Source organism: Thalia democratica, chromosome 6, assembly GCF_965202585.1.
Source record: "Thalia democratica chromosome 6, ktThaDemo2.hap1.1, whole genome shotgun sequence".
In the NCBI taxonomy this organism is placed as follows: Eukaryota; Metazoa; Chordata; class Thaliacea; order Salpida; family Salpidae; genus Thalia; species Thalia democratica.
This window is the reverse complement of record NC_139170.1, coordinates 10,276,257-10,298,590: the sequence shown is the minus strand read 5'-3', so window position 1 is coordinate 10,298,590 and position 22,334 is coordinate 10,276,257. Positions and strand designations below refer to the sequence as shown.

Sequence of the window (22,334 nt, the reverse complement as noted above, 5' to 3'; positions counted from 1 at the left end):
TCTTAGTTTCTTTATTGGAACTGACTTGCACGTGCGGAGTTACTGAATATATAGAAGTTTTATTTGTGACATTCAGTCTTCAAAAAATAGTAAAGCCAATTTTCTACCAGTGAGCAGGGACAAATATTAAAAAATCAATTTTGTAAACTAAAATGAAGCGTATCTTTTCACTTTTAATTTAAACTTAAGACTAATTTTATTATTTGTTTATGGTAAAATTAAAACTTACATTTACAGCTATATTTATTTATATTTTCTTTAAATATTTCAAACCTAGGTATTTGTAGCTACATACACTTAACTATTTTTTTCGATTATTTGCTAAAATTTATTGTAAAACTTTACGTCTTTGGTAACTAAAAACAATAAGTACTTGTTTAGTCTGTTGCACCTTTTAAACTATTTACAGAATCTAGTTGTGTTAAAAACTATATACAATTGTGTAACTGACTAAAATAAGTTTTTACTCAAGATTAATTTTATTAAAAATATAGATTCTTTAAGGTTTAGTTTCAAACATTTTTTTATTAGTTATTTTACTCGCCAAAAGGAATACAAGAATTAAAAAAAAATTATTCTGAACACTTGTTTATTTTAATTCAAAATTCCACACTCAGGCTTCAGTATTTATGAAGTGATAACTTTTATGTAAGTGGAAAACTTTTGCAGTTGCCATAAAGAATTGTTTTAATTCGTTTTAGTATTTTCTACAACCTAGCGCCGTAAAGAATTTAGTCGAAAAGTACTTAAATTATTTTATAAGTTTGGAATTTTTATACATTTATTATTATTTTACATATCCTTAGTAAGGTTAACTATCATTGCTCCAAGAAGAGTACAACAGAGCTGATAATTGAACAACTGAATTTAAGTAAAAAGTTATTCTTTGCAAGTAAGTTGTTTTCACCAGTTTTTTATAAGCTTTTAATACTCCTCAGTCTTTGGTAAATACAAATTAATAACCTCCATAATGATTTCGTTTTGAACAAGTTTTGAAAAATAGTTTGAAGAATTACAGTGCAAAAATTTCTAACATACTAATTGTAATCGAAAATATTTACACTTTGTCTTAATAAAATAAAGAATTTTCCATATTCAATTTCACGATGGCCCTCTTGACAGAACTTTCAAAACAATCGTCCTTTTATTACTAAACAACCCATTTACTTTTTCACCTTCTGATAGTCAAAATCCTCGCCTAGTTTGGAAGCCATAATTCAATATAACAATTGAAAGTTTAGTTTTGTTAACAAACTTCTTAATAGTTGATTTAAATAAATGTTTTCGCTTATTTTTTAAACACTAGAATAGTAAAAATGATTTATAATATATTTATAAAAATGATAGATTTTTTTTTCCATCTTTTATTCTACGTTATTACTAACTATTATTTTTAAACAAACTTTTCTGTATGATAAAATAAAAATTTTAAATGACTATGCAAGTTTGTATCGTTAGTTACCTTTCAATTACTTTAAAATAATCGCTCACCTTTTTTATGTACTTATTTTGACATTTTTTTCTTAAGTATCAGTAAAAGAAAAAACAGCGAAATTATATTAGGTCAAAAGGGTATGATCAAACATTTATGTTAAATATCAATAAATTATCATCTAATTTCAATACAACTAGTTAAAATTACTAAATCTTTTTTTTTAATTTTCTGTAAAATTATTCGTTTCCATATGTTACCAAGAGTCTTTTTATTTAAAAATTAATTCAAAAATGTAAATTTGATTTGTACTGACAGCAAATTTTATAAAGAAGCTCAAAAGTCTTTTTATTTAGAACTATTACGTTAAAGTATATTACAAAGTAAAATACTTCCGATTGCTTTGTAAATTGATGATACGAGAAAACATCATAAGAATTTTGTTTATTTTGTAGCATGTATTACGTAGCGCATTTAGCAGAAAGTGTTTTTTCTATATAGAAATGAAAACTCAGTCTATAAAACTTATGTACTTGGAAAAATTGTAAGCTCTTTTTTTAAGCTAACAATATCAGTATATTTAAACATTGATTGTTGTTTATTATTTAATTGTGCTAAAAAACAGTTAGTAACTGAGTGTCTTGATAAAATATAATGTTTAAAGGATGGTTAATAAAAGAGTCAGATCAGTTTTAATAATAAAATAAAATAACTTTGAGACTTAAATTTTTTTAGAAAATCTTAAAACTCTAAAAGTAAGTTATAAGTTTTATATACTTTTTTTTTCTACCTATTTTTTTATAACTATTTATGCTTTCTAAAATGAACTTTATTGTAAAATTCTTTATTTGTTTTTAACAAACTTAATAAAGAAGTACATTAATTAATTTATGATTTTAAAAAACTAAAAATTTTTGAAAAATCTGTCATGCTGGCAGCTTTTCGTATCAAAATTTGTTATGAAATAGAAAAAGTGCAGCTTTTTATTTAATTTTTTTTATTTTTTATTTCATATGACTAGTTTGGTTTTACATTTTAAAAACAATAACGTTGTAAATATTTCTGTAATTTTTGAACTATTTAATACGTTTAAGTACGGAAGTCTCAGTGATTAATAGCAGTATATAAAAAATACGTTAGAAGAACAACTTAAGATAAAAACAATTTAACTTTTACAAAATTTTTTTTTTAAAAGTACGTTTGTAGAAAAGTAAATGTTTAAAAAATAAGTTGAAAAAATATCTTAAGAGTTGTTTTTATGAGAAAGAGTACCATTAAAATTATTTAGATGACAGTTTTAAATAGCCTAATTAAGCAGATAAATAAAAACTAATTATCACCGCTTAGGCCAAATAGCTTCTTGGATAGATTAAAAGATTAAAAACTTTAACTGAAACTTAAACAAATAGTTTTAACAACTTCACATTTAAGAGTTAACCGTTTTAATTTAAAAGTTATTCTTTTATTAAAATAAAGTTATTTGAAAAACAAATATTGGTAAGAAAATAAGTCTTTTTGTAGAAAAAATATAAAACAGCAATTTAGAAAGACAAAAAGAGTCTATTAAACTTCCTAATATTTTTCCAGTTTGTATTTCCTTCATAGAAGTTGGATACCAACTAATAAACTTTTAAAAATAACTAGTTGAAAATTTTAAAACTACTTTAAGAAAAAAAGAATATTAGTAATACAGTTGTAAGTTTAAGCTAAAATTATTTTCAAACTATTCTATTTTAATAAAATATTTTAAACTGATGAGCTTCATAACTACATTAACTTATCAAAAGTTAGCTCCTAAAGTTTGTTTAAATTGCTGAGAAGTAAACCTAATAGTTTCTAAATTACAAATTAGTAAAAGAACAACACAACTTTTTTTTATTCTTAAGTAAACCGTCTAGTTTTAACAATTTATAGTTTTTCTAACAAAATCTGTTATTCATTAACTTTATGTCTTTTTAAAATAAAAATAGTGGTTAAGTATAGTGTTCAAGGACAAACCAAATGAATAATATAAACTTAGTTTTTTTATGTGCTTAAGCAACGTTATCATTCTTATTGAAAACTAAAAGCTAACGTTATTAATTAAGTAACTGTTTGTATTTCACAGATTCTGTTAATGTTTTTAGAAGAAAAATAAACTTTAATTTTATTTTATTATCAAAACTTAAAAACAAGAGACAAGTAATGAAGTACTGTTACTTTGTGCTTGCAATGATTTGGCTGGTTGCTATCACTAAAGTTCGTACTAAAAGCAGAAAAATTAATTTGAAAAAGTACTGTCCAGATCGTTTCTTTCATTTAGGTAAGTTAAAATTAAATAAAAAACATTTTGTTGCTTAGTAAATAGTTTAAAATTTTGTTTATTATCTAGCATTACTAACAATATAAAACTGAAATTTATCATCTAGCTAAAAATTAAAATCTTTTTTCTAAAGAAGTAATTTAAGTATTCTTTTAAACAATGTAGAAAGCGATAAAAAAGTCAATAAATTTCTGACATAAAAGCTTGCAATAGTTAGATATAAAACTAAAATAAAATTTTAACTTAATTAACGAACTTTTTAAGAATCTAAAGTATAACACTTTAGTATTAAATTTACATTAAAAATAATTGTTATTTTTGGTTATTAAGTAGCAGCGTTGCCATAGTTTGAGTTTTTATTAATTTAAAAGTTGTTAATGATGCAGCTCCTTTATCTTCTATCTTCATAAATCTAGTATTGGTTAACTAAAAAAAATTAAAAATAGTGCAGCTAGATATAAAAAGGCTTCATTTGTAACGGCTCTGCTCTGAAAACAAGTTTCATTTGGTCCATAAACAACTAGTAAACAATAGTACGTACTACGTACTACTTACTATTTTGCACCAATGGCTTACAAATTTATTTCTTTTATACTTGTTGCAAAAACTTTACACTTTGAGAAACACTGTTATTCTTACAAAAACTTTAAAACAAATGAAGCTAAGTAAAGATCTCCTGTTTGAAATACTCAAAAATAAATAATATTTTATCATTAAATCATTATTGAAAGTAGCACAATGTAAGCTTCATGTCAATTTAAAAACTTAAACTATAAAGTTGTTTTTATGTCTTGTAAAAGATTTATTCTGTTTATCTTTAAACTTTCAAACAAAACAAACATAAACTTAGAGTATCCTTTGGGCAGGGTGCGTATCAGGATGCATCTGTCGGTTCGACCTTCGAGCTTCCAAATGAACTTTTTTTAGCCTGAGGTATCACATAAAAAACAACACAAAAATAATTTACTTCCCAGCTTTTACCATCTTGGCCTTTTTTTAAATTTTTCTGAAAACAACCCCTACGCAAATTGTACGGGACCTTTTAGATTCGACCGACCTTCAAGCTTTTAGTTTGAAATTTTTCTACGTGTAGAAAAATAAAAACAAAAACACAACCCTCGCGGTTCGAAGAAAGTTTTATAGAGGCAGTTTTTGATTTTCCTTAATATTTTATCAATATTCGTTAATTTCAAGTGTTTTTTGAGAAAATCAAGAAGTGCCTCCATAAAAACTTCTTCAAATCGTTTTATAACGCGTAAAGTGTGTTTTTGTGATAATTGCTACATGAAAAAAATTTTCCAGTCAAAATCTTAAAGGTCGAAATTACATAGGGTTTGTTTCAGAAAAATGTCAAAAGCACAACGGTGGTAAAAGTTAGGCTGCTTATAATTTTGTGTTATTTTTTTATGTGATTCCCGATGCTAAAAGAAACTTTATCGCGCTATTCAAAATTTTCATTTTAGAGGGGCTACAGATGGACCTTAGCTTGTATAATATTTTGATAGATGTTTCCTTAAATAATATTGTTCACTGTTGATACTACTTGTGCTTAACTAAAAAACGATCAAAAAGAACTCATACAAAGAGTCATGCTTGTAAACCTCACAGGTGAAAAGTGCTACAAGTTTTCCCTGAGAACGAAATCACGTGCTGAAGCGGAAGCCGATTGCGCGTCTGCTTCCGGCCGTCACCTGGCAACGATAACTTCAAAGAGACAACAACGCCACCTGGCGGTCCACCTGCAAAGGCACGGCTACCAAAAGCACCACTACTACATTTCGCTTCGGTACAATGCGACCAACGGAGGGTACTGGTGGCGCGAGAAAGAGCCAATCAGCTACGACGGTTGGTCTGAGGGTTTTCCCCGCGACAGCGAATCGAACCGGTGCGCAGTTCTTTCGCACGACGCGGGGCGAATGTGGAAAAACTTGGATTGCGACCAGGAGCACTTGTACGTGTGCCAGCAGGACCCAATAATTCCGCGCGTCGTCAGCCGAGACAGGGGCGACGACCTCAACGAGTTTTGCGCGGGAAAATTTGGGTACTTTTCGCACCATGATGCGACGAAGTACATTTTGTGCTACGGGCAATCGATGTGGGTGTTCAGTTGCGGCGCCGGTCAGGTTTACTCTGCGGTGGAAAGAAAGTGTAAGAAGTTGAAAGTCACCACTGCTGCTTACCGGGGCGAAAGTACAGAAGCTGTAACTGATATCAGCACAGAAAGCAGTTTTACTCGTAGCAATAAGGACACGACTCGTGATTATGCGGTTACTACAGGTGGAAACACTGTTAATATTGACCAAACAATACCAATAACAGATAGCATGAATATTAGCACGAGTAAGCAGCCAGGGCTTCACCAAGCTTCAGTTGCTACCACTGCTTCGACTTCAATGGCGGAGGAAACTTTAAACAGCAAAAGCTTGGTGTGTCCCGACGGGTACTTGAAATTTAACGAAGTCTGCTTCAGGATCCACAACCAGCTCAGAACGTGGGAGGACGCCTCGAGAATTTGCGAGCGTGAAAACGCCATGCTCACCAAAGTGGACTCCGAGCAGATGAACACGTTCCTCGTTGACAAAATGTTCCCGGACGGAAGCTCCTCGAACGCGTTCTGGATAGGACTGAAGGACCGCAAGAAAACTGGTAGGTTTTCCTGGTCCGATGGCTCCCGCTTGACCAGGGCGAGCTACAAGAAATGGTCCATGTTCGCCAGGAAGCGCGAGAAACGCATGCGCGCCTGCGTGGTGGTGTCGAAAATTTACAAGAACAAATGGAAGGACGAGATTTGCTCGAGGGAGTTTCCCTTCGTTTGCCAGAAAAAGGCCGAGGACGCGCCCGAGAGAAAAAAGCCCCACCATAAGTGTCGCACCTCGGGCTTCAGACCTCCCAAGACCCTGGGAGTGGTGGGCGGGAAAGAAGCGCGCCAAAACGCGTTTCCGTGGCACGCTTCACTGCGTTCGGCGTCGGGAGGTCACGTGTGCGGCGGATCGCTGATCGACGGGTGCTGGGTGCTGACAGCCGCCCACTGCGTCGAAAGCCTTCAGCTGAACCGCGACCCGAGCTTGAGGCCGACTCACGTCGCCATCGGAGAAAACGACCTCGACGTCACGCCCGCGGTCGACGTCACAATCGACAAGGCGTTTGTGCACTACGAGTACGACCTGCGCTACCCCCAGAACTACGACGTCGCTTTGCTGCGTCTTTCAAACTGCGACCACGGTCGAGCCCCCGTGTGCATGGCGACTGGTGACGTCGCGGAGGGCCGGTCGTGCACGGTGATGGGCTTCGGGGCGACGAACGCGGACGGGGACTCGTTTCCCTCGAAACTCCACCACGCGGACATACCCGTGATTTCCAACGACGTGTGCATCTCCCACTTCCGCCAGTCGCACTCCTCCAGCCTCAAGAGGTCGCTCCTCACCCCGAAAATGCTGTGCGCCGGCTTCGAGACGGGAGGCGTGGATGGTTGCTACGGAGACAGCGGGGGCCCGTTCGTCTGCGATGACAAGCTGACCGCCCTGACGTCATGGGGCCTGGGATTGAGGTGCGCCAAGGAGAAATCCCCCGGGGTCTACATGAAAGTTTCGTCGTACATGAAGTGGATTCGTGACGTCACCAACATTGAGTTTTGATGTAAAAATTCTCTTTAATTGTTTTCTCTTCTTTTTTTGCAACTGAATTTACTAATAATTTCTTAGGAATTAGAGCTTGTAGTGTTCAGGATGAAAAAATAATGTAACTGATTTTTTTTTTAATACAAAACTCTTGCAAGAAAATAGTACTTTAAATTAAAATTCGTGTTTAGAATTTTTAAATCACGTGAGCACTTTTTAGAAATTGTTGTGAAAATAATAAAGTTAATAAAATTTTCAATAAACAAAACTATCAGCAACTTTTTGTTAAAAATTTATTAATAGGTATGTTATATTGATTGTGTTTTTCTCATACATGGTTTTGAAAACTTCCAAGTTTATAACTTATTTAAGAAATTTTACAACTTTGTTGTAAAATAAGGTTATAACCACTTTAAAATTAGAAAAATACATTTTAAAAGATTGCTTTGTGCTATGAAACTTGTTATACGCATTTACTCGTAATACAATGATTTATATATATTTTAAAAGCTGTTTGATTAACTATTTAGAAACACTCAAAAACAAAACACTAAACTCATTCAATAAAAAGTTTGCTTTACTACAAATTAAAGCAGAATAATTAATCCTTGAAACATTTTAATTGGTATTGGTAAAAAAAGTATTTAATATTTATTATATTTTAAAATTATTTTAATGCTGTGGGACCGCTGCTCTATATAAACCATAAAACAGAAATATCAACCCCAAGAGCAATATAAACGTTGAACAAAGGTAGGTAGTAATAATTTGTTCGTGCTTTAAAAAGTTGTTCTAACTTGAAAGCCGCGCGAACAATAAACACTTGAGATTGAAAAGAAACTCAAGAAGCTACCCGATTGCTGCTTTGTGCAAATCAGATGGAAAGCTAATTTGAGGAAAACGGCAATTACCAAATGAAACAGCTGCTATTTTTTTGTTTATTTATAGCTTTTGTCGAAAAAATAGTGTCTGTTTAGTTAATCAGTAAAGTTCAGCGATTTTTTTTAAGTTCTTTCAATTACTGAGTTCTTTTAAACTCAGTTTAGTAGAATTGAAACTTTAACAATTGATTACAAATAGTTTGAGAGCAGTAAACTTTTCTATTGAAACTTTGAGATATTTATAGTTTGTAATCAAACTGAATCAAACCTGAACTGAAGTTTTTGTGTTTAAACTTTATATAAACTAATTTCATACCCAACAAAATAACAGATCTCAGCTTTTAAAACATAACGCAAACAAATTTCTTGTAAATATGTTATTGAAATTTTTTAATGTTTTTTAGTGCTTCAATATGCTCAATTACAAAAAGTATAATCTATTTTTATTTTTAATGATGAGTAATAAGTAAAAGTAACTTTTTTCTTAAAATATGTGTACAATAAAGATAAGAATTAAGTTCAAATTTTATAAAATTCTTTTAAGTCTATTTAAACTCACACACATAAATATATGTGGACAGATTCATGTTTTTGTATTTTTTTCAAATCATAACGAACATAAAATTAAAAAGATAAAATTTTTTATATTATTAAGACTTATATATATGTACGTAAATTATTACTAGCTAAAGTTATAAAGTTAAAAAATTAGTTATATTGGAAAACTAAAAGTTCTGAAGTGTTACTACAATTGATTGTGTATTAAAACTTGTTTGTGTTTTTTGGTTGTCTAAATTTGAAATTTTCAAACATATAATTAGAGCTGTCTGTTTGAAAAGGTAGCTACTCATTACCATGCTTTTGGATAAATTTTTGAATAAAACGTTTTGTTGTAGGGCTTAAAGAAAAAGATTATTTTATTTTAAAAATTATATAATTGATTATTTGTATTACTTTCGATAAAGTTTCTTTTGTTTACTTTCTTTCCAAACAATCTATTTGTTTTATTTCTTCATACACTTTTGTTTCAATATTATATCATAGTTGACAAAGACATCGTCACATCATACATGATTTATTAGCTATGTGATGTGATAATGTAACAGTTTATACATATATAAAAACATATTAAATATGTGATAAAGTTTGTTAAACTAACATTTGAGAGACAATAAGCATAGAGCTCAAAACTAACTAGTTCAAGTTTCTCTAAACAACAATGGGTTTTGAATAGTAAAAGCAGTTTACTAGAATACTTAAATACTTTAGGTCAACCTGCATAAATATTTAAATGAAGCTCTATAAAAAATGCATGTGAACTTTAACGAAATTCAGACAACATATTTAGTAAAAAAAATTAAGTGAACAGGTCAAGTCTAAAATCCCATTAAAGGCATTAATTGATATAAATCATTAGTATAGAGAATTTAGTTTTCAATCTATATATTTATAAAATAAATTTTCATTTTTAAATCTCGCAAGTTACCATTAATACTTTGCTCAGACTCTATTTTCACTTTAGAAACTTGTACATAAGCAAAAAGTATTTTTAGACATAAAGAAAACATAATAAAAAAATTGTATAAACCTACCACTAAAATTAGAACAACTTTAATCTGAAGGTGAATAAATCAACACTTTTTATTTTTTTAAATTTTCTAAAATGTTGTTTTGTTAGTTAGCTTGAAATGTTTTATATAGTATTTGTTTTGAAAGCTAAAAAAATATTTTTAATGAAAAATAATTTGGATAAACTTATATGTTTCTAAAGTAAACTTTTAGGTTATGTAAGGTTTAAAAATCCTGCTAGTAAATTATAATGAAGTATAAAGAAGTTATAAGATATAAACAGAATTAATAACTAGCAGCTTTTATTTAAAAGTATAAAATCAAAACTATTTCAAATAGTTGTTTACAGTCTACTATATATGCAGTAATATTTTATTTTTTTTAAATGAAGCTACTATTATAAGTTACTTTTTTTCTTTATGTATACGTTTTTCTATAACAATAAAGATAATGTATGTAAAATATAAAGAGCTGGTATATTTTAATTCAAATGTCAAAAAAAATCAACCTTTTCTTTTTATTCAGAACAAACTCTTTTTTAAAAGAAATACTAACATTATAACTGCTAAAATTTTATTATTTGTTTTTTAATGGCAAAAATATAAATATTCTTATTTTCAAAAAGATTACATTTAATTTAAACAATAAAAGTTATTACCTAAATGGTATCAGTTGTTAAAACATATAATAAAACTGTTATAACTTTATGGTAGAAAACTGTTTTTATTCAATTATACTCTTTTAAATATTTTTTACATGCTGTGGTTTTTAGCTCTGATATAATGTCATGTTTGTTGATAATAATTTGAAATTTGTTTCTAGTTTTTGAAAGCTTACTATACTACATTTTAAAGATTTGTTTAGACTTCTAATAACAAAGTTTAACTTATTTAACTTTGTTTCTTACGCAAAATGTAAAGATAAAAAGACACGTAGTTTGAGAACATCTAAATTAATCAACATTGCTTGTTTTTGTAATTTTATTATATGACTTGTTTATAACGGTTTATTTAATATAAAGAAATCATAATTCTTAACAACAAACTCTTACTTGTGCTTCATAAAATACTTGTTGTTTTAAGTTTAGAAAACTTTTGGTGCGTAAAATCGCATATTAAACTTTAAAAACAGAAGCATATGTTCCATGATGTTTTGTAATTCTTATACGGTTCGTTTTGTTGTATACTTGAAGTCCTTTCTGTAAAGGGTTAGTAGTTTAATATAATTTTCAGTCATTCCTAATTAGGATTGAAGAAACGTTGTTTATTATAGTTACATCATAATGCGGAAAAAATGAGTAAAAAGTACGGAATTAATAATTAATGATATTCTTATTCCACTGCAAAATTTATTATAAACATTATTTTTTCTCTTTAAAGTTTTTCAAAAGGAGATTTTTGTAATGTAATATTTTTTATAAAGATAAAAATCGATTGAAGTTTTCAAACGAAGCGAAATCAGAGGTAAAAGCCAGTTTGTATTTAATTACTTTTATAACATTTTTATTTTCAATAATATATTTTTTTGTTTTAAACCTTGGTAAACTACATCATGCTTAGTTTTAGTTAAAGTAAAATTCATCAAATTATCCTCACTATTAGATCATTAAGAATTATTCGTAGAGTTCATTTAGTTTCAATTTTTTGAGAGTAATTAGCACTAAAGTAATGAAGCTAACTAATTTTTGAAAACTAACAATCTCAGTTTGTTTGTTAATTTTAAACTTTGCATTTTTAGATAACAGTTTCGCGAAAAAAAAAAGCAAATTGCAATTTAAAGAGTAAACTTCAGTGCATGTCAAATAGAAGAAAATAATACGGCGAAGTTCTAGCTTTAACCTTATAATCCGTTAAGTAGAAATTCGTTTTCGTTTCAAACGCTTCTGGGATTTTGAAGCAAGTCACGACGCAGACGGAGCATAAGGTGGATAAATGCATTTATGAATTCACTCTAGCAAATTTAATTGTACAACTGAGTTTATTTTATAAGTAAATTTTTAATTAAACTGCGAGTTTGTATAGTAAAAATAAGAAAAGTAAGACATGTTTTGTAGCTTTTTATTTGCAACTGAGTTAAGATAAAAAGTAGCACTATCAATTTCAGCGCTGAGTTTAAAAACCACCATGCTTTTAGACTGCATCAAATATTCAGTATCGCGGATTATAAAAACGCAACATTCCACAGATGTAACAGTACCGATGTTGTTAATGCATCGAAAAGTTCTTTGAGCTTTCAAAAGTTTTTTTTTACATTAAGAGAGAGTGTTTTTGAATTCATAAACAAGTTTGAGATAAAAAGGTAACAATTTTTAGAAATAGTTTTTTATAAATATTGTGATAAGCTATGGTACTTTTTAAGTCTGTAATTGGTTAAAAGGTTGTAAGTACGCTTTCTTTGTAACCAATTAAGTATTAGTATATTAGTTAAAAAAAAGCTTCTAGGCTTAATATTTTATTTACTTTATCAGCTTTACAACATTAAAGTAACGGTTTCGGGATTTACTTATTTACTTGAACACATAGAAAATTCTACAACTGTGATAAAATTTGAAACAGTTTAAGAATTATGGCTGACGAGAAAACGTATACAAGCATTATCAATTAAGGAAACAACTAACAAAAGTTAAATTGACCCGCTGACTTAATAACGAGCTATAAACAAACAGCCTGCATTAGCCAGGATTAAAGCGAATTTAAACGTTTGTAGTTCTCAAGTTAAGTCCATTAAGCAAATTTCAGTTATTGATTAAACTACAATAGTGCGTATCACTCGTTTTAAGATTTTCACATTGCTAGTAACTGTTTTATATTTGTTGCAAAAAGGGTTGTTTACAGATTAAAAAACACTTGAGTTTTATACTATAACAAAAAGTTTGGTAAGTAGAAAAACACATTTATATTTTCTTCAAGTTGTAACTTGTTTGAATAAGTTTTTTCATGTCAATCAAGTAGCAATGAAATATTTACAACAAATATTAATTCAAGTTTTTTTCTTGACAAAAACTTGTTTAGGCAAACATAAAGCAAACGACATTTCACTCTAGAACTTTAATATCGTGGTTGGTACATAGTGTAAAAACAAAATTAGCTGAGACTTTTTTAGTATTTTCAAGTTTTGAATTTATTGTAGTTTGTTAAAGTAAATAAACTTTGTTCACAGTCTTTACATTTGTTAATAATTTTTGAAGTTTTAATTTTTTTCGACTGAAATCGACGTAGCAAGCAAAGAAATGATTTGTGCAAGTAAGCATGTATATTTATTTTTTCTTGTTTTATTGTAATCTAAATATTTTCTTCTAAATGTTTTTAAGATTTATTTATGTATAAAACTATACTCATATTAGAATTTAAAATTGATAATAATTAATAATAATAAAATATGTACATAAAAGTAATTCAACAATCATAATAAAGCTCAGTCAAAGTATACTAGTTTTTTATTTCTTTTATTGTAGAAATAATGCTCGTTTTTTCTTTTAAATAAGTTTAAAAAATATTATACTATTAATTACAGCTAAGTTTTTCAAGTGTAGAAAAACTGTTTTTACTTGAACTAAAATGACAATTACAGATTTCACTAAAAATAACACAAGACTTTTCGTCAACCTCAGCATTGTCTCGGGAATACTTTCTATTGCTCTGAGTATTTTGAGTTCGATTTCAACTAAATGGAGTGTCGTTAGTATTTTGAGTAAAACTAAATAAACTAATTCACACAGCTTAATTATTATTTAAGGCCTTAAACGACTAAATAGATTTATATAAACTCTTTTTATAACAAATCTTTAGATAAACACAGTTGAAATTTTTAATTTTTTAAGTTCACAGCAATCAGTTTAGTTAGCTCTTAATTGCTTTGGAGCTTTGTTTATGTTTTAAAAGAAGTTATGTACTATTAAAAACAACCACGCAATACACTTTTTCAAAGTGAAGAACTTTTTCTACGACCGCCGCTTATCAATTAACAACTTTGTTTCCGCTCGTGTTGCACAACACATTAGTGAATTATTCATGCAGACGTGTTTCAAAATCGACGACATGATCACGTTCGGACCGACGGCGCCCACTGCCGGAACCACGCAAGCTCCCGGCGAGCCCAAAGTTGACAGGGACGTTTTCAGGAAAAAAGACTCTTTCTGCTTCGACGTCGGTCTTTACTATTACGGGTTCACCAGCCCCAACGGCATAGACCACTCTCACAATTCAATAAAGTTGGGAACTTTGGGAAGTGAGTTTGTTTAATTTGGTTTAATGAGTTTATCCTATGATTTTTTTTAACAATAATTTTTCCTGGTAAAAAAAAGGTTAACAAACTTTTTATACTTTGGACTTTCTGTAGCTCATTAAATGTTTTTTACAGATTAAGTTTATTTTAAGTAAACCTGTTAACTATACAACAAGAATAAAAGTTAAAGCTAAAAACTATTGTTTAAACTAATACAAAAGTTTTTTACATACTAACCTGAATAAAAAAATATTTTAAAGCTAATTAATATAAAAGTATTTTATCGTTTAGTTGCAACTAATGAACTTAAAAATAGATTAATAAGTAATTTTTAAAAGTGTATATATTTCTTATTACTACATAAATTTCTGTTCTATTCGAATAAGAGTTTAGTCATAACTGAGGATTAATTTAGTGAAACATAGTTTCATAAAAGAATTATTGAATTAATAAATTTGTGTTTATCAACTTGGATTCAAGTTGAGAACGTTAATTGTTGCTCATAATATAAGTAAAAACTATGAACATAAATTGAAATAGCCGTGCATTGTAAATCAAACATTTTTTCGTGCACTTCAATTAGTTTTTATTTGTTTAAAACAAGTAGACCACATAGCAAACTTTCTAGGTAAGTTATACAAACGTCAGAGACAGCAAAGCATTTACAATGTGTTATAACGTTGTATTGTATCATAAAGCAATACTACCACAAACCCTAAAAAGTTAAAAGAACAATCCCCTCTTAATGTTTTTCTACATTAATTTTTCAAAACCACAAGTACAAACAATAAACTTAAAAACTGAAAATCTTCAATCAACAAGACACTTTTGCACAGTGAGTTTCCTGTCGGCCATTCTCATCACGTCGGTGGCGGCCACTTTTGTGAGCATTCTGTTCAGCACCGTGCACTTGGTGCTCACCAGGAAGACTAACATCTACAGCGAGCGGCAGCAGAACACCATACACTTGAACAACGCCCACATGTTCGCTAAAGTTTGCGGTTGGTTTACATGTGCAAGTTTTATTGAAAAGCACTTGTTATATACTTGTAATTTTTGGATACAGCCCATTAGTTTATAAAATTTTGTTTTAAATTGAATTTTTACTTTTGTTATTGAAAAATGTCACAAAAAGTATATTGAGAGCTAAAATTTAATAATGTAAATTATTAATACTTTTTTATAAGTTAAATAAAAATTTAGCAATAAAGTATTAAACCTCTCGAAATTTTTGCAACAACTTATAATTGTTTGTTTACTAATTTTTTATCTATTGTTAAGCTTTTGATTTTTTTCACAATACCTTCCAAGTATCAGAAAGATACTTTTTACAGTTATGAATACCTGGTAGTTTATTTCGATGTTTCCGATGCTAATTAAAAACTTTCAAAATTTCTTTTCTCTTAAAAACTGATAATTTTCGCGCAGCTTTCGTGTCCACACTGTTCGCAGTCATCTACACGTACGAGCAGCTGGTAGGCACCTCCAAAACCTCCGGGTGCGGCAGCAAGCTGTCCTCCGACGCCGACCTGGACGGCCTCAACTTCCACTTCAACAGCTCCCGCCACTTCGGCGTGCCGGGCAACGGCGAGGCGCTCATGACCACGCGGCAGGTCATGTGGTGGATGAAGTCCATGCTCAACCAGGCGGAACGGCAGGCTGGGGACGACCCGGGGTTGAGAAAGAAGTTCCTGAAGCTGAAGTTTTCCACTCAGCCGAGGTTCGGCACGTCGTACTACCTGGTGCTGTTGTGCGCCCTGTGCAACTTCGCCTGCTTGTACTTCGTCACCACGGCCACCGTGAAGTTGCCTCCTGACAGCTACACCGTCGCTTGACACTCATATTTATCTGATTCTTTTTCTTAATTTTATTTGGAGTTTGGCTTTTGGTTTGTTTCAAGCTTCTGAAGGTTTGTAGACTCTGGTTTGTCAGCAAAGTTGTGTTTTTATAACTGTTTTAGCTTACTCTTGAATATTTTTATGATAAAAACAGTTTCTGCTGTCATGTTACATGTATGGGTAGCAGCCTAACTTTCGTTAAAATAGTTTTGTTTTTATGTCTAATTTTTAACCAAAAGTTTTAACTGGTAATGACCAATTTGCACAAGCTAAAGTTTGAACAGCATAATTTTTACTTTAATATTTACAGTTGTTGTTGGTTTGTTGGTTTTAGAATAGCTTTTAGCAATGCTAAATTTTAAACGTTTAATATGAATAAAGTTGATGTATAAAACAACATTAAATTTAAACTATATACTTTGAATATGTAAGATACATCAAATTCTTTTTTTAAGATTTAAGTAACTACAACTTAACACCACAAAAAAAGCTTAAATAAGTAGTTCTTATAATATTTAGTTCTAAATTACCCGGTACAAATTTTTATACAATTTTTATTTACACAATTATTGACTTTCTATAGATAAAAAAAAATTAACGACTTAAACAATAAAATACATTAATGAAATAAAAAAAAAAGTTAATTATAACTTTTATGTTTGATAAGTATTAAGTTTGTCTTTATATATTTAATTAATCTAATTAGAATAAATAGTTTTACCACGAAGCTATTCGCTATCTATTTATAAAGTGTTATAATTTAAAGTATTGATGTTATTATAAGTTCTACTTGTTCACATAATTTAAAGTAGCTTTGTAGAAGTAAAAATAAAAAACGATCTAAAAACAGCTTAAACAATTGAAACTTTGTTTGATTAAGACTAGTTTTTCGACTAAGGTAAAAATAATATCTGAACACCTATAATACCAATAATTACTGTCAAATTAACTAAGTCATAAGTTGTCCAACTTTAAAAGGAAAAGAAATGATTAAGTTACATAAAGTCCAGCAAACTGTCAATTTTTTTTTATTTTTCACACTTTATTGAACTTTAAAGGATTAAGGTTTTAGTATGTTATTTATAAGTTTTAGTTTATATATTTTTTGAAGCAGTTCCACTAAAGGATTAACTTAACACTTAAGTGAATAGTAAGGCTGTATATCTTACTATAAAATTTTAACGATGATTGCAAAACTTTACTTACCCTTTACAAATATTCTACAAATAATAAAGCTTGATTGTTTAATTCTTTAACGTCAGATAAGATTAAGATTTATTTATTATTTTACTAAAGTAATCATTTTCATGAAAAGATTTAAAACGAACAAAAAGTAAACGAACTTTTGTAATTAAAATAATTCTTTATGATAAAATATTCATTTATCAGTATAATAGCACTTTGTTGTCTAATAGTTAACTTATTAGTAAATTGAAATACAAAAAAATTTCGAAAAATTGTTAAAATAACACACCTGTTGATAACAATGTCATTTTGCAATACTTTTGAAAGTCTAAATTAACTAAAGTAATTAACGAAAAAGTAAATAACTCTTTTAGCATTTTTTGTAAAAAGTTAATTATACTAATATATATTTTTTGAAGACACACTCAGTTCTTACCTGCGCACAGTTCCAATCCAATCAAATCTGAGAACTCCTTACCGACTAAGGGTAAGGGTTAGTTAGAGGTAACAATGATAGTAATAATAGATATATAAAGAAAAAAATTGTGAGTATACCGTTTGTTTGCTGTTCCATTTGATATTGTCGACTTAAAGTGTATAAAGATTTGAAGAATATTTTTTTGTGTAAGTTAAATAACAATAAAACATACCAAAGTTTTAACATAAACAAAACTAATCAAATTAGTTAAGAAATAAAATTAAAAGTATTCAACAACCTTTTACTTTTTTCCTGACTTACTATTTTCCTCAATAAAACAACAAAATATTTATAACAGACAAAACAAAAACTAAGTTAATTTACAAGCTGACTCAAAGTTTTTGTTTAAATTAGTTGTTTCTGAACTTTTAAGTGTTAAACACACTAAATATTTTTCGTATGGCACCTAAACTAAAACTTTTAAGATAGCAAAAAACAATTTAAATATTAAATTTATAATTAGTTAAAAAAAGTGAAAATATAAATGCAAGTAAATCTATTACATATAAAATTATGGTTAGTGTCATTTCCGCTACGTAGTGATACAGAGCTAGTATGTCCGAAAAAAGTAGCTTATAAGCAAGTTTAGATCTCCTAGAATGTATAAATTTGAGCAGTTATTCAAGTTTAAATGGAGGCTAGACATTGGACGGAAATAAACTTGTTAGTTTTGATTTTACAAAAAAAAAAAACATGCATTTTAACATTATTTCAAAGAGTTTTTGTAATATAAAAGCTGAAATACTTAGTTTTAATATATCATTTAGCTTTAGTTTCTAAATATTGTATATTAATTTTAATTGTTATAATTGTTACATGTTTGCTAGTTTTTAGATATTGTTTTAAATAAAAAATGTTTAATACAAATACGTCATTTAGTTTTCTTATTAAGAATGAATGCTTGATATAAATAGTCCAGTAAGTTATAAAAATTTTACTTCTATAGTTTTATAAAAACTGTAAATGTATTATTTATATTAATACAACTTTATTTATACAACTTACCAATGACTGTTTCACTCTTACTAAAGCTTTTAAACTTGTATTTTACATGTTTTAAAATAGGTTTAAACGATTTTTGTATCTTTGTCGCACAAAATGTGTCTTTAAATTGTGTTAAAAAAAAGAAAAAACAAGGAAAAAAAAAAGGTATATAAGAATGTTTACTTTAAAAGTTTTGGTTAGTTTCAAGCCTGACTGCTTTTTTTTGAAAGAAAATAACTAAAGTAATGTTATTGTAAACAAACACAAAATTAAATATCAAATAAAAATATTTACATGTCAGCACTCCGCCTCCGCGTCGGAGGTCCTCCATGGACGTGTTGGAAATGTGGAGGATTGAAAACGTGAAGAAGACCCCGCTCACCCGGCCTCGCAGTTATCTGTCTCACACACAACGGGATATCGAGGAATTTCTGCAAGTTTTTCAGTTCTTCGACGTCAATCAGACTAAAACAATGCATATGAAGTTAGCTTGTTATTATATTGTTTTAAAACGGGATATTTAAAACTTCTGTTTTTTTCTAACCTAGTATTATTATTTTTTTTAAACGTATTTGCTTTAACTATGTGTTAAAAAGTTTTTGTATTAATTTAGAATCTAGATAAAATCTTTAAATATTGTTTAAATACTTGGTAAAACTTTTTTAAAGATTTAAACCCGCAACTTAGTAGTGACTAGTAGACTTTGGTAAAAACTGTTTAAATATTGTGATTTTGGTAGTAAGTTTTATATTTTAAATTTTTAAAATTAATTCTAAGAATGCAAAACATACCTTAATTAAGTGTTTTTTTCTGTTGGATACTATGCACATGCTAAAATTTTAAATATTTTCTTTTTATTTATATAGAAATAAATGTAGTTCATTGTTTTGCAAACAAAAGTTTTTTTCTTGAAATACTTTTATATGCTTTGTTATGTTTATTGGTTTCTATGTTACTGAAATAAAATTAAATATCTCCTTTGAAAAGTTAATTTAAGTTACTATGTATGAGTTCTATTTCAAACAATTATTTTTTGCCATTTTTTTAAGGCTGCTGAAGTAGAACAAAAAAAATCTTAGCAATGTTTTTATAAGTTGTTTTTGTTTACTAAACTAGCAAAAACATTATATAAAAGCTACGTTTTTTTTTTCCTAAACATGTTAATCAAAAGTGGTAGAAAATTTTTAAAACTGTGCACGGTACGTTAATAACCACATCGAACTTAGTTGGCCCGATGCTAACTTTTCATAATGCATGATTCACCATTAAAATTACAATGCCTGAAAAGCATGCTACTTATCGATCGCAACTTCAGCCATTGACGGAAAATTTCAGTCGGAATTTTTTAAATGTTGAACTTTGTATTAATATTTAATTACATGCCAAATATATTGAAAGTAGTTTCGTTCTGCACAGCTGATAAATTGATTATGTTTAAGCTTAATATTAATTAACACAAAATAACAACTTTTTGAACTAAAAGCAGTTTATAATTCATACTTAACAAGTTTTTTAAAATATATGTTAACACATGAAACTCAATAACTAAGTTTTAGTTTGCTAAGACTTGATTTGAAATAAATCTGCATTTAATTTTGTGGAAATAAAATGTAGTCATTATCCCAGTATTTCACAGGTTAAAATTAAAACCGCTGCAGATTTAAGTAAAGTTTTTAATGTTTTAGACTTTTTAATAGTCGTTTATTTTTTTTGCTTATACATGTTTACCTACAAAATAAACTTCTGTTTCAAAGATGTTGTTTTAAAGTTTTAAGTTGTTTATAACTTTTTTTTTGTATTAGATAAAAAGAAACTACTTATTAACTTTAAGTTCATAAGTAGAATCAAATAAACAATTTTAAACAAAATAATAACAGTTTTAATTCCAGCTTAGATTTTTGTCGTACTAATTCCTATTTTAAAATTTACTTAGTATTTTCTTATCAACTTTTTGTTGGAAAGTAAACGTCTTTTGATTATAGCTTTTATATAATGACATTTAACAGCTGCAATTAAGAAATGCTTCATTTTTTTATTCTGTAAATTTAGAACAAACTTAATTTATAATCATTTAACTAAATTTAAACTATATAGGTGTAAAATGCGTTTTCCAAAATTCGCTTGGTTTGATTGCTTGCTATTTAGATTTCAGGAACAAATATGTTTTTTTTTAAATCAAATTTCTATGAACCCTAAATGAAGTAATGAGTTTTTGATTAAAAAAAAAGTAAAATATAAACGGGATGGCTTTAAGATGCTAATTTGATAATTTCTAAGTACATTAAGTAAATAAATATATTTTTAAACTCGTTTTTTTTTTAATTTTCAACCCTAATTATTAACTTTACAAAAATTGTTTAGCTTAGTATCAGTAACAAAAAAATCAATATTAAACTTTTGATAGACAAACAATACGACAGAATAACAGAAAATAAACTATTTAATTAAACGTTCAAATCGATAAAAAAGTAAAGCATTCCGATAATTACACAATCAAATAAGCAATATAAAAATATTTAATTGAAACAGCGACTTGTACATGGCGTTGCGCGCGTTGGGCTTCACTCTTCCAAGTGAGCAAGTTGAAGATATCATCGAGCTGATGAACGTAGATGGAGATAAATATATTGATTTCAGTGAACTGTGCCTCATCATCGATCATGTGAAGAAGATCGGCACAAATCACCACACTAGCTGGATAAAGTCAGTAGTTGACATACTTGAACTTTAATTATTTTGTTAATTAACGTTTAATTAGACATAAAAGTAATACATTTTTTGTTATCTTTTTTCGTTTGTTTATGCAAAAGAGAAACTTTTTAATTTTTTCAATATTGAATGTTAACGCACTTTTTATACTTACAAAGTTCATGAAGAATAAACATTTTTAATTGTTTTATCTTTAAATATTAATTGGAAAATAAAAATAAAACTTGGTACTACAGTAACCTCTCCTATCTTTGTGCACTCGTGACGTTACGAATTCTCGTTTAGTTACGCATTTTAGAATTCTTAAAATTCAAAAAATAAAAAGTTTATTTTTTTTAGTATTGATCAAATTAGATTTATTGTATATTTTTAATTTAAAATATGTTTTTAAATGCTATTCACCTCTCTATATCTTTAGAATTTGTTAACTTAATTTTTTTGACTAGTTGATGAACATTTAGTTTTACCTCAGTATATCAGAAATTTTGTTAACAATAAAAGAGTAAATTAAAGTTTATCCTTATGTGGGCAAATATCAAATTAAAAAAAGTTGTTGTAACATGAACAATTTTTATCAAAAAATTTTCTTATATCTTATATATTTTTGTTCAAAAGAAGAAATCCATTACAGCACCAAATGCATATTTTTGTAGAAGACTATAGAAACAGATTTTTTTACAGACATCACACCATTTCTTAATTGTAAACAAATGCTTAATTATAAATTGAATTTGCTAAGTACAATAGAATATAAATGTTATGTATCAAATAAGTCACATATAAATAAGGATTAAGATAAAATCTACTTGTTATAAAATTTATCTACAAGTATTGTTATTTTATAAAAATTTAAATTTTTTTTTTGTTAGATGTATAGTTTTATCTTTTGTTTTCATTTTTATAAATAAAGTAAACAAATTGTTAAACGTAGTAAAGTCCACAGTCTGCCTTTAACTAGAAGCAATATCAAAAAACAGCCATTATAGTAAGTATATTTAGTACCTCTCGTATCTTTACGATCTCTCATATCTTTACGCACTTTTTTTGTGGACAAAATGTGCGTAAATAAGCGAGAGGTTACTGTACTTATGATATCAGAAGATCTTACAAACTTT

At 28.4% G+C, this 22,334-nt stretch overlaps 1 protein-coding gene across 1 annotated transcript; it reads left to right on the top strand.

Moving 5' to 3' along the window:
* Positions 1-12,959: 12,959 nt before the first annotated feature.
* Positions 12,960-16,175, top strand: LOC145838638 (uncharacterized). Its single transcript, XM_082946261.1, has 5 exons — positions 12,960-13,043; positions 13,372-13,478; positions 13,818-14,028; positions 14,862-15,026; positions 15,454-16,175. The coding sequence occupies exons 1-5, from the start codon at positions 13,031-13,033 to the stop codon at positions 15,858-15,860; spliced, it is 903 nt and encodes a 300-aa protein (XP_082802387.1). The 5' UTR covers positions 12,960-13,030; the 3' UTR covers positions 15,861-16,175.
* The last annotated feature ends 6,159 nt before the right edge of the window (positions 16,176-22,334 follow it).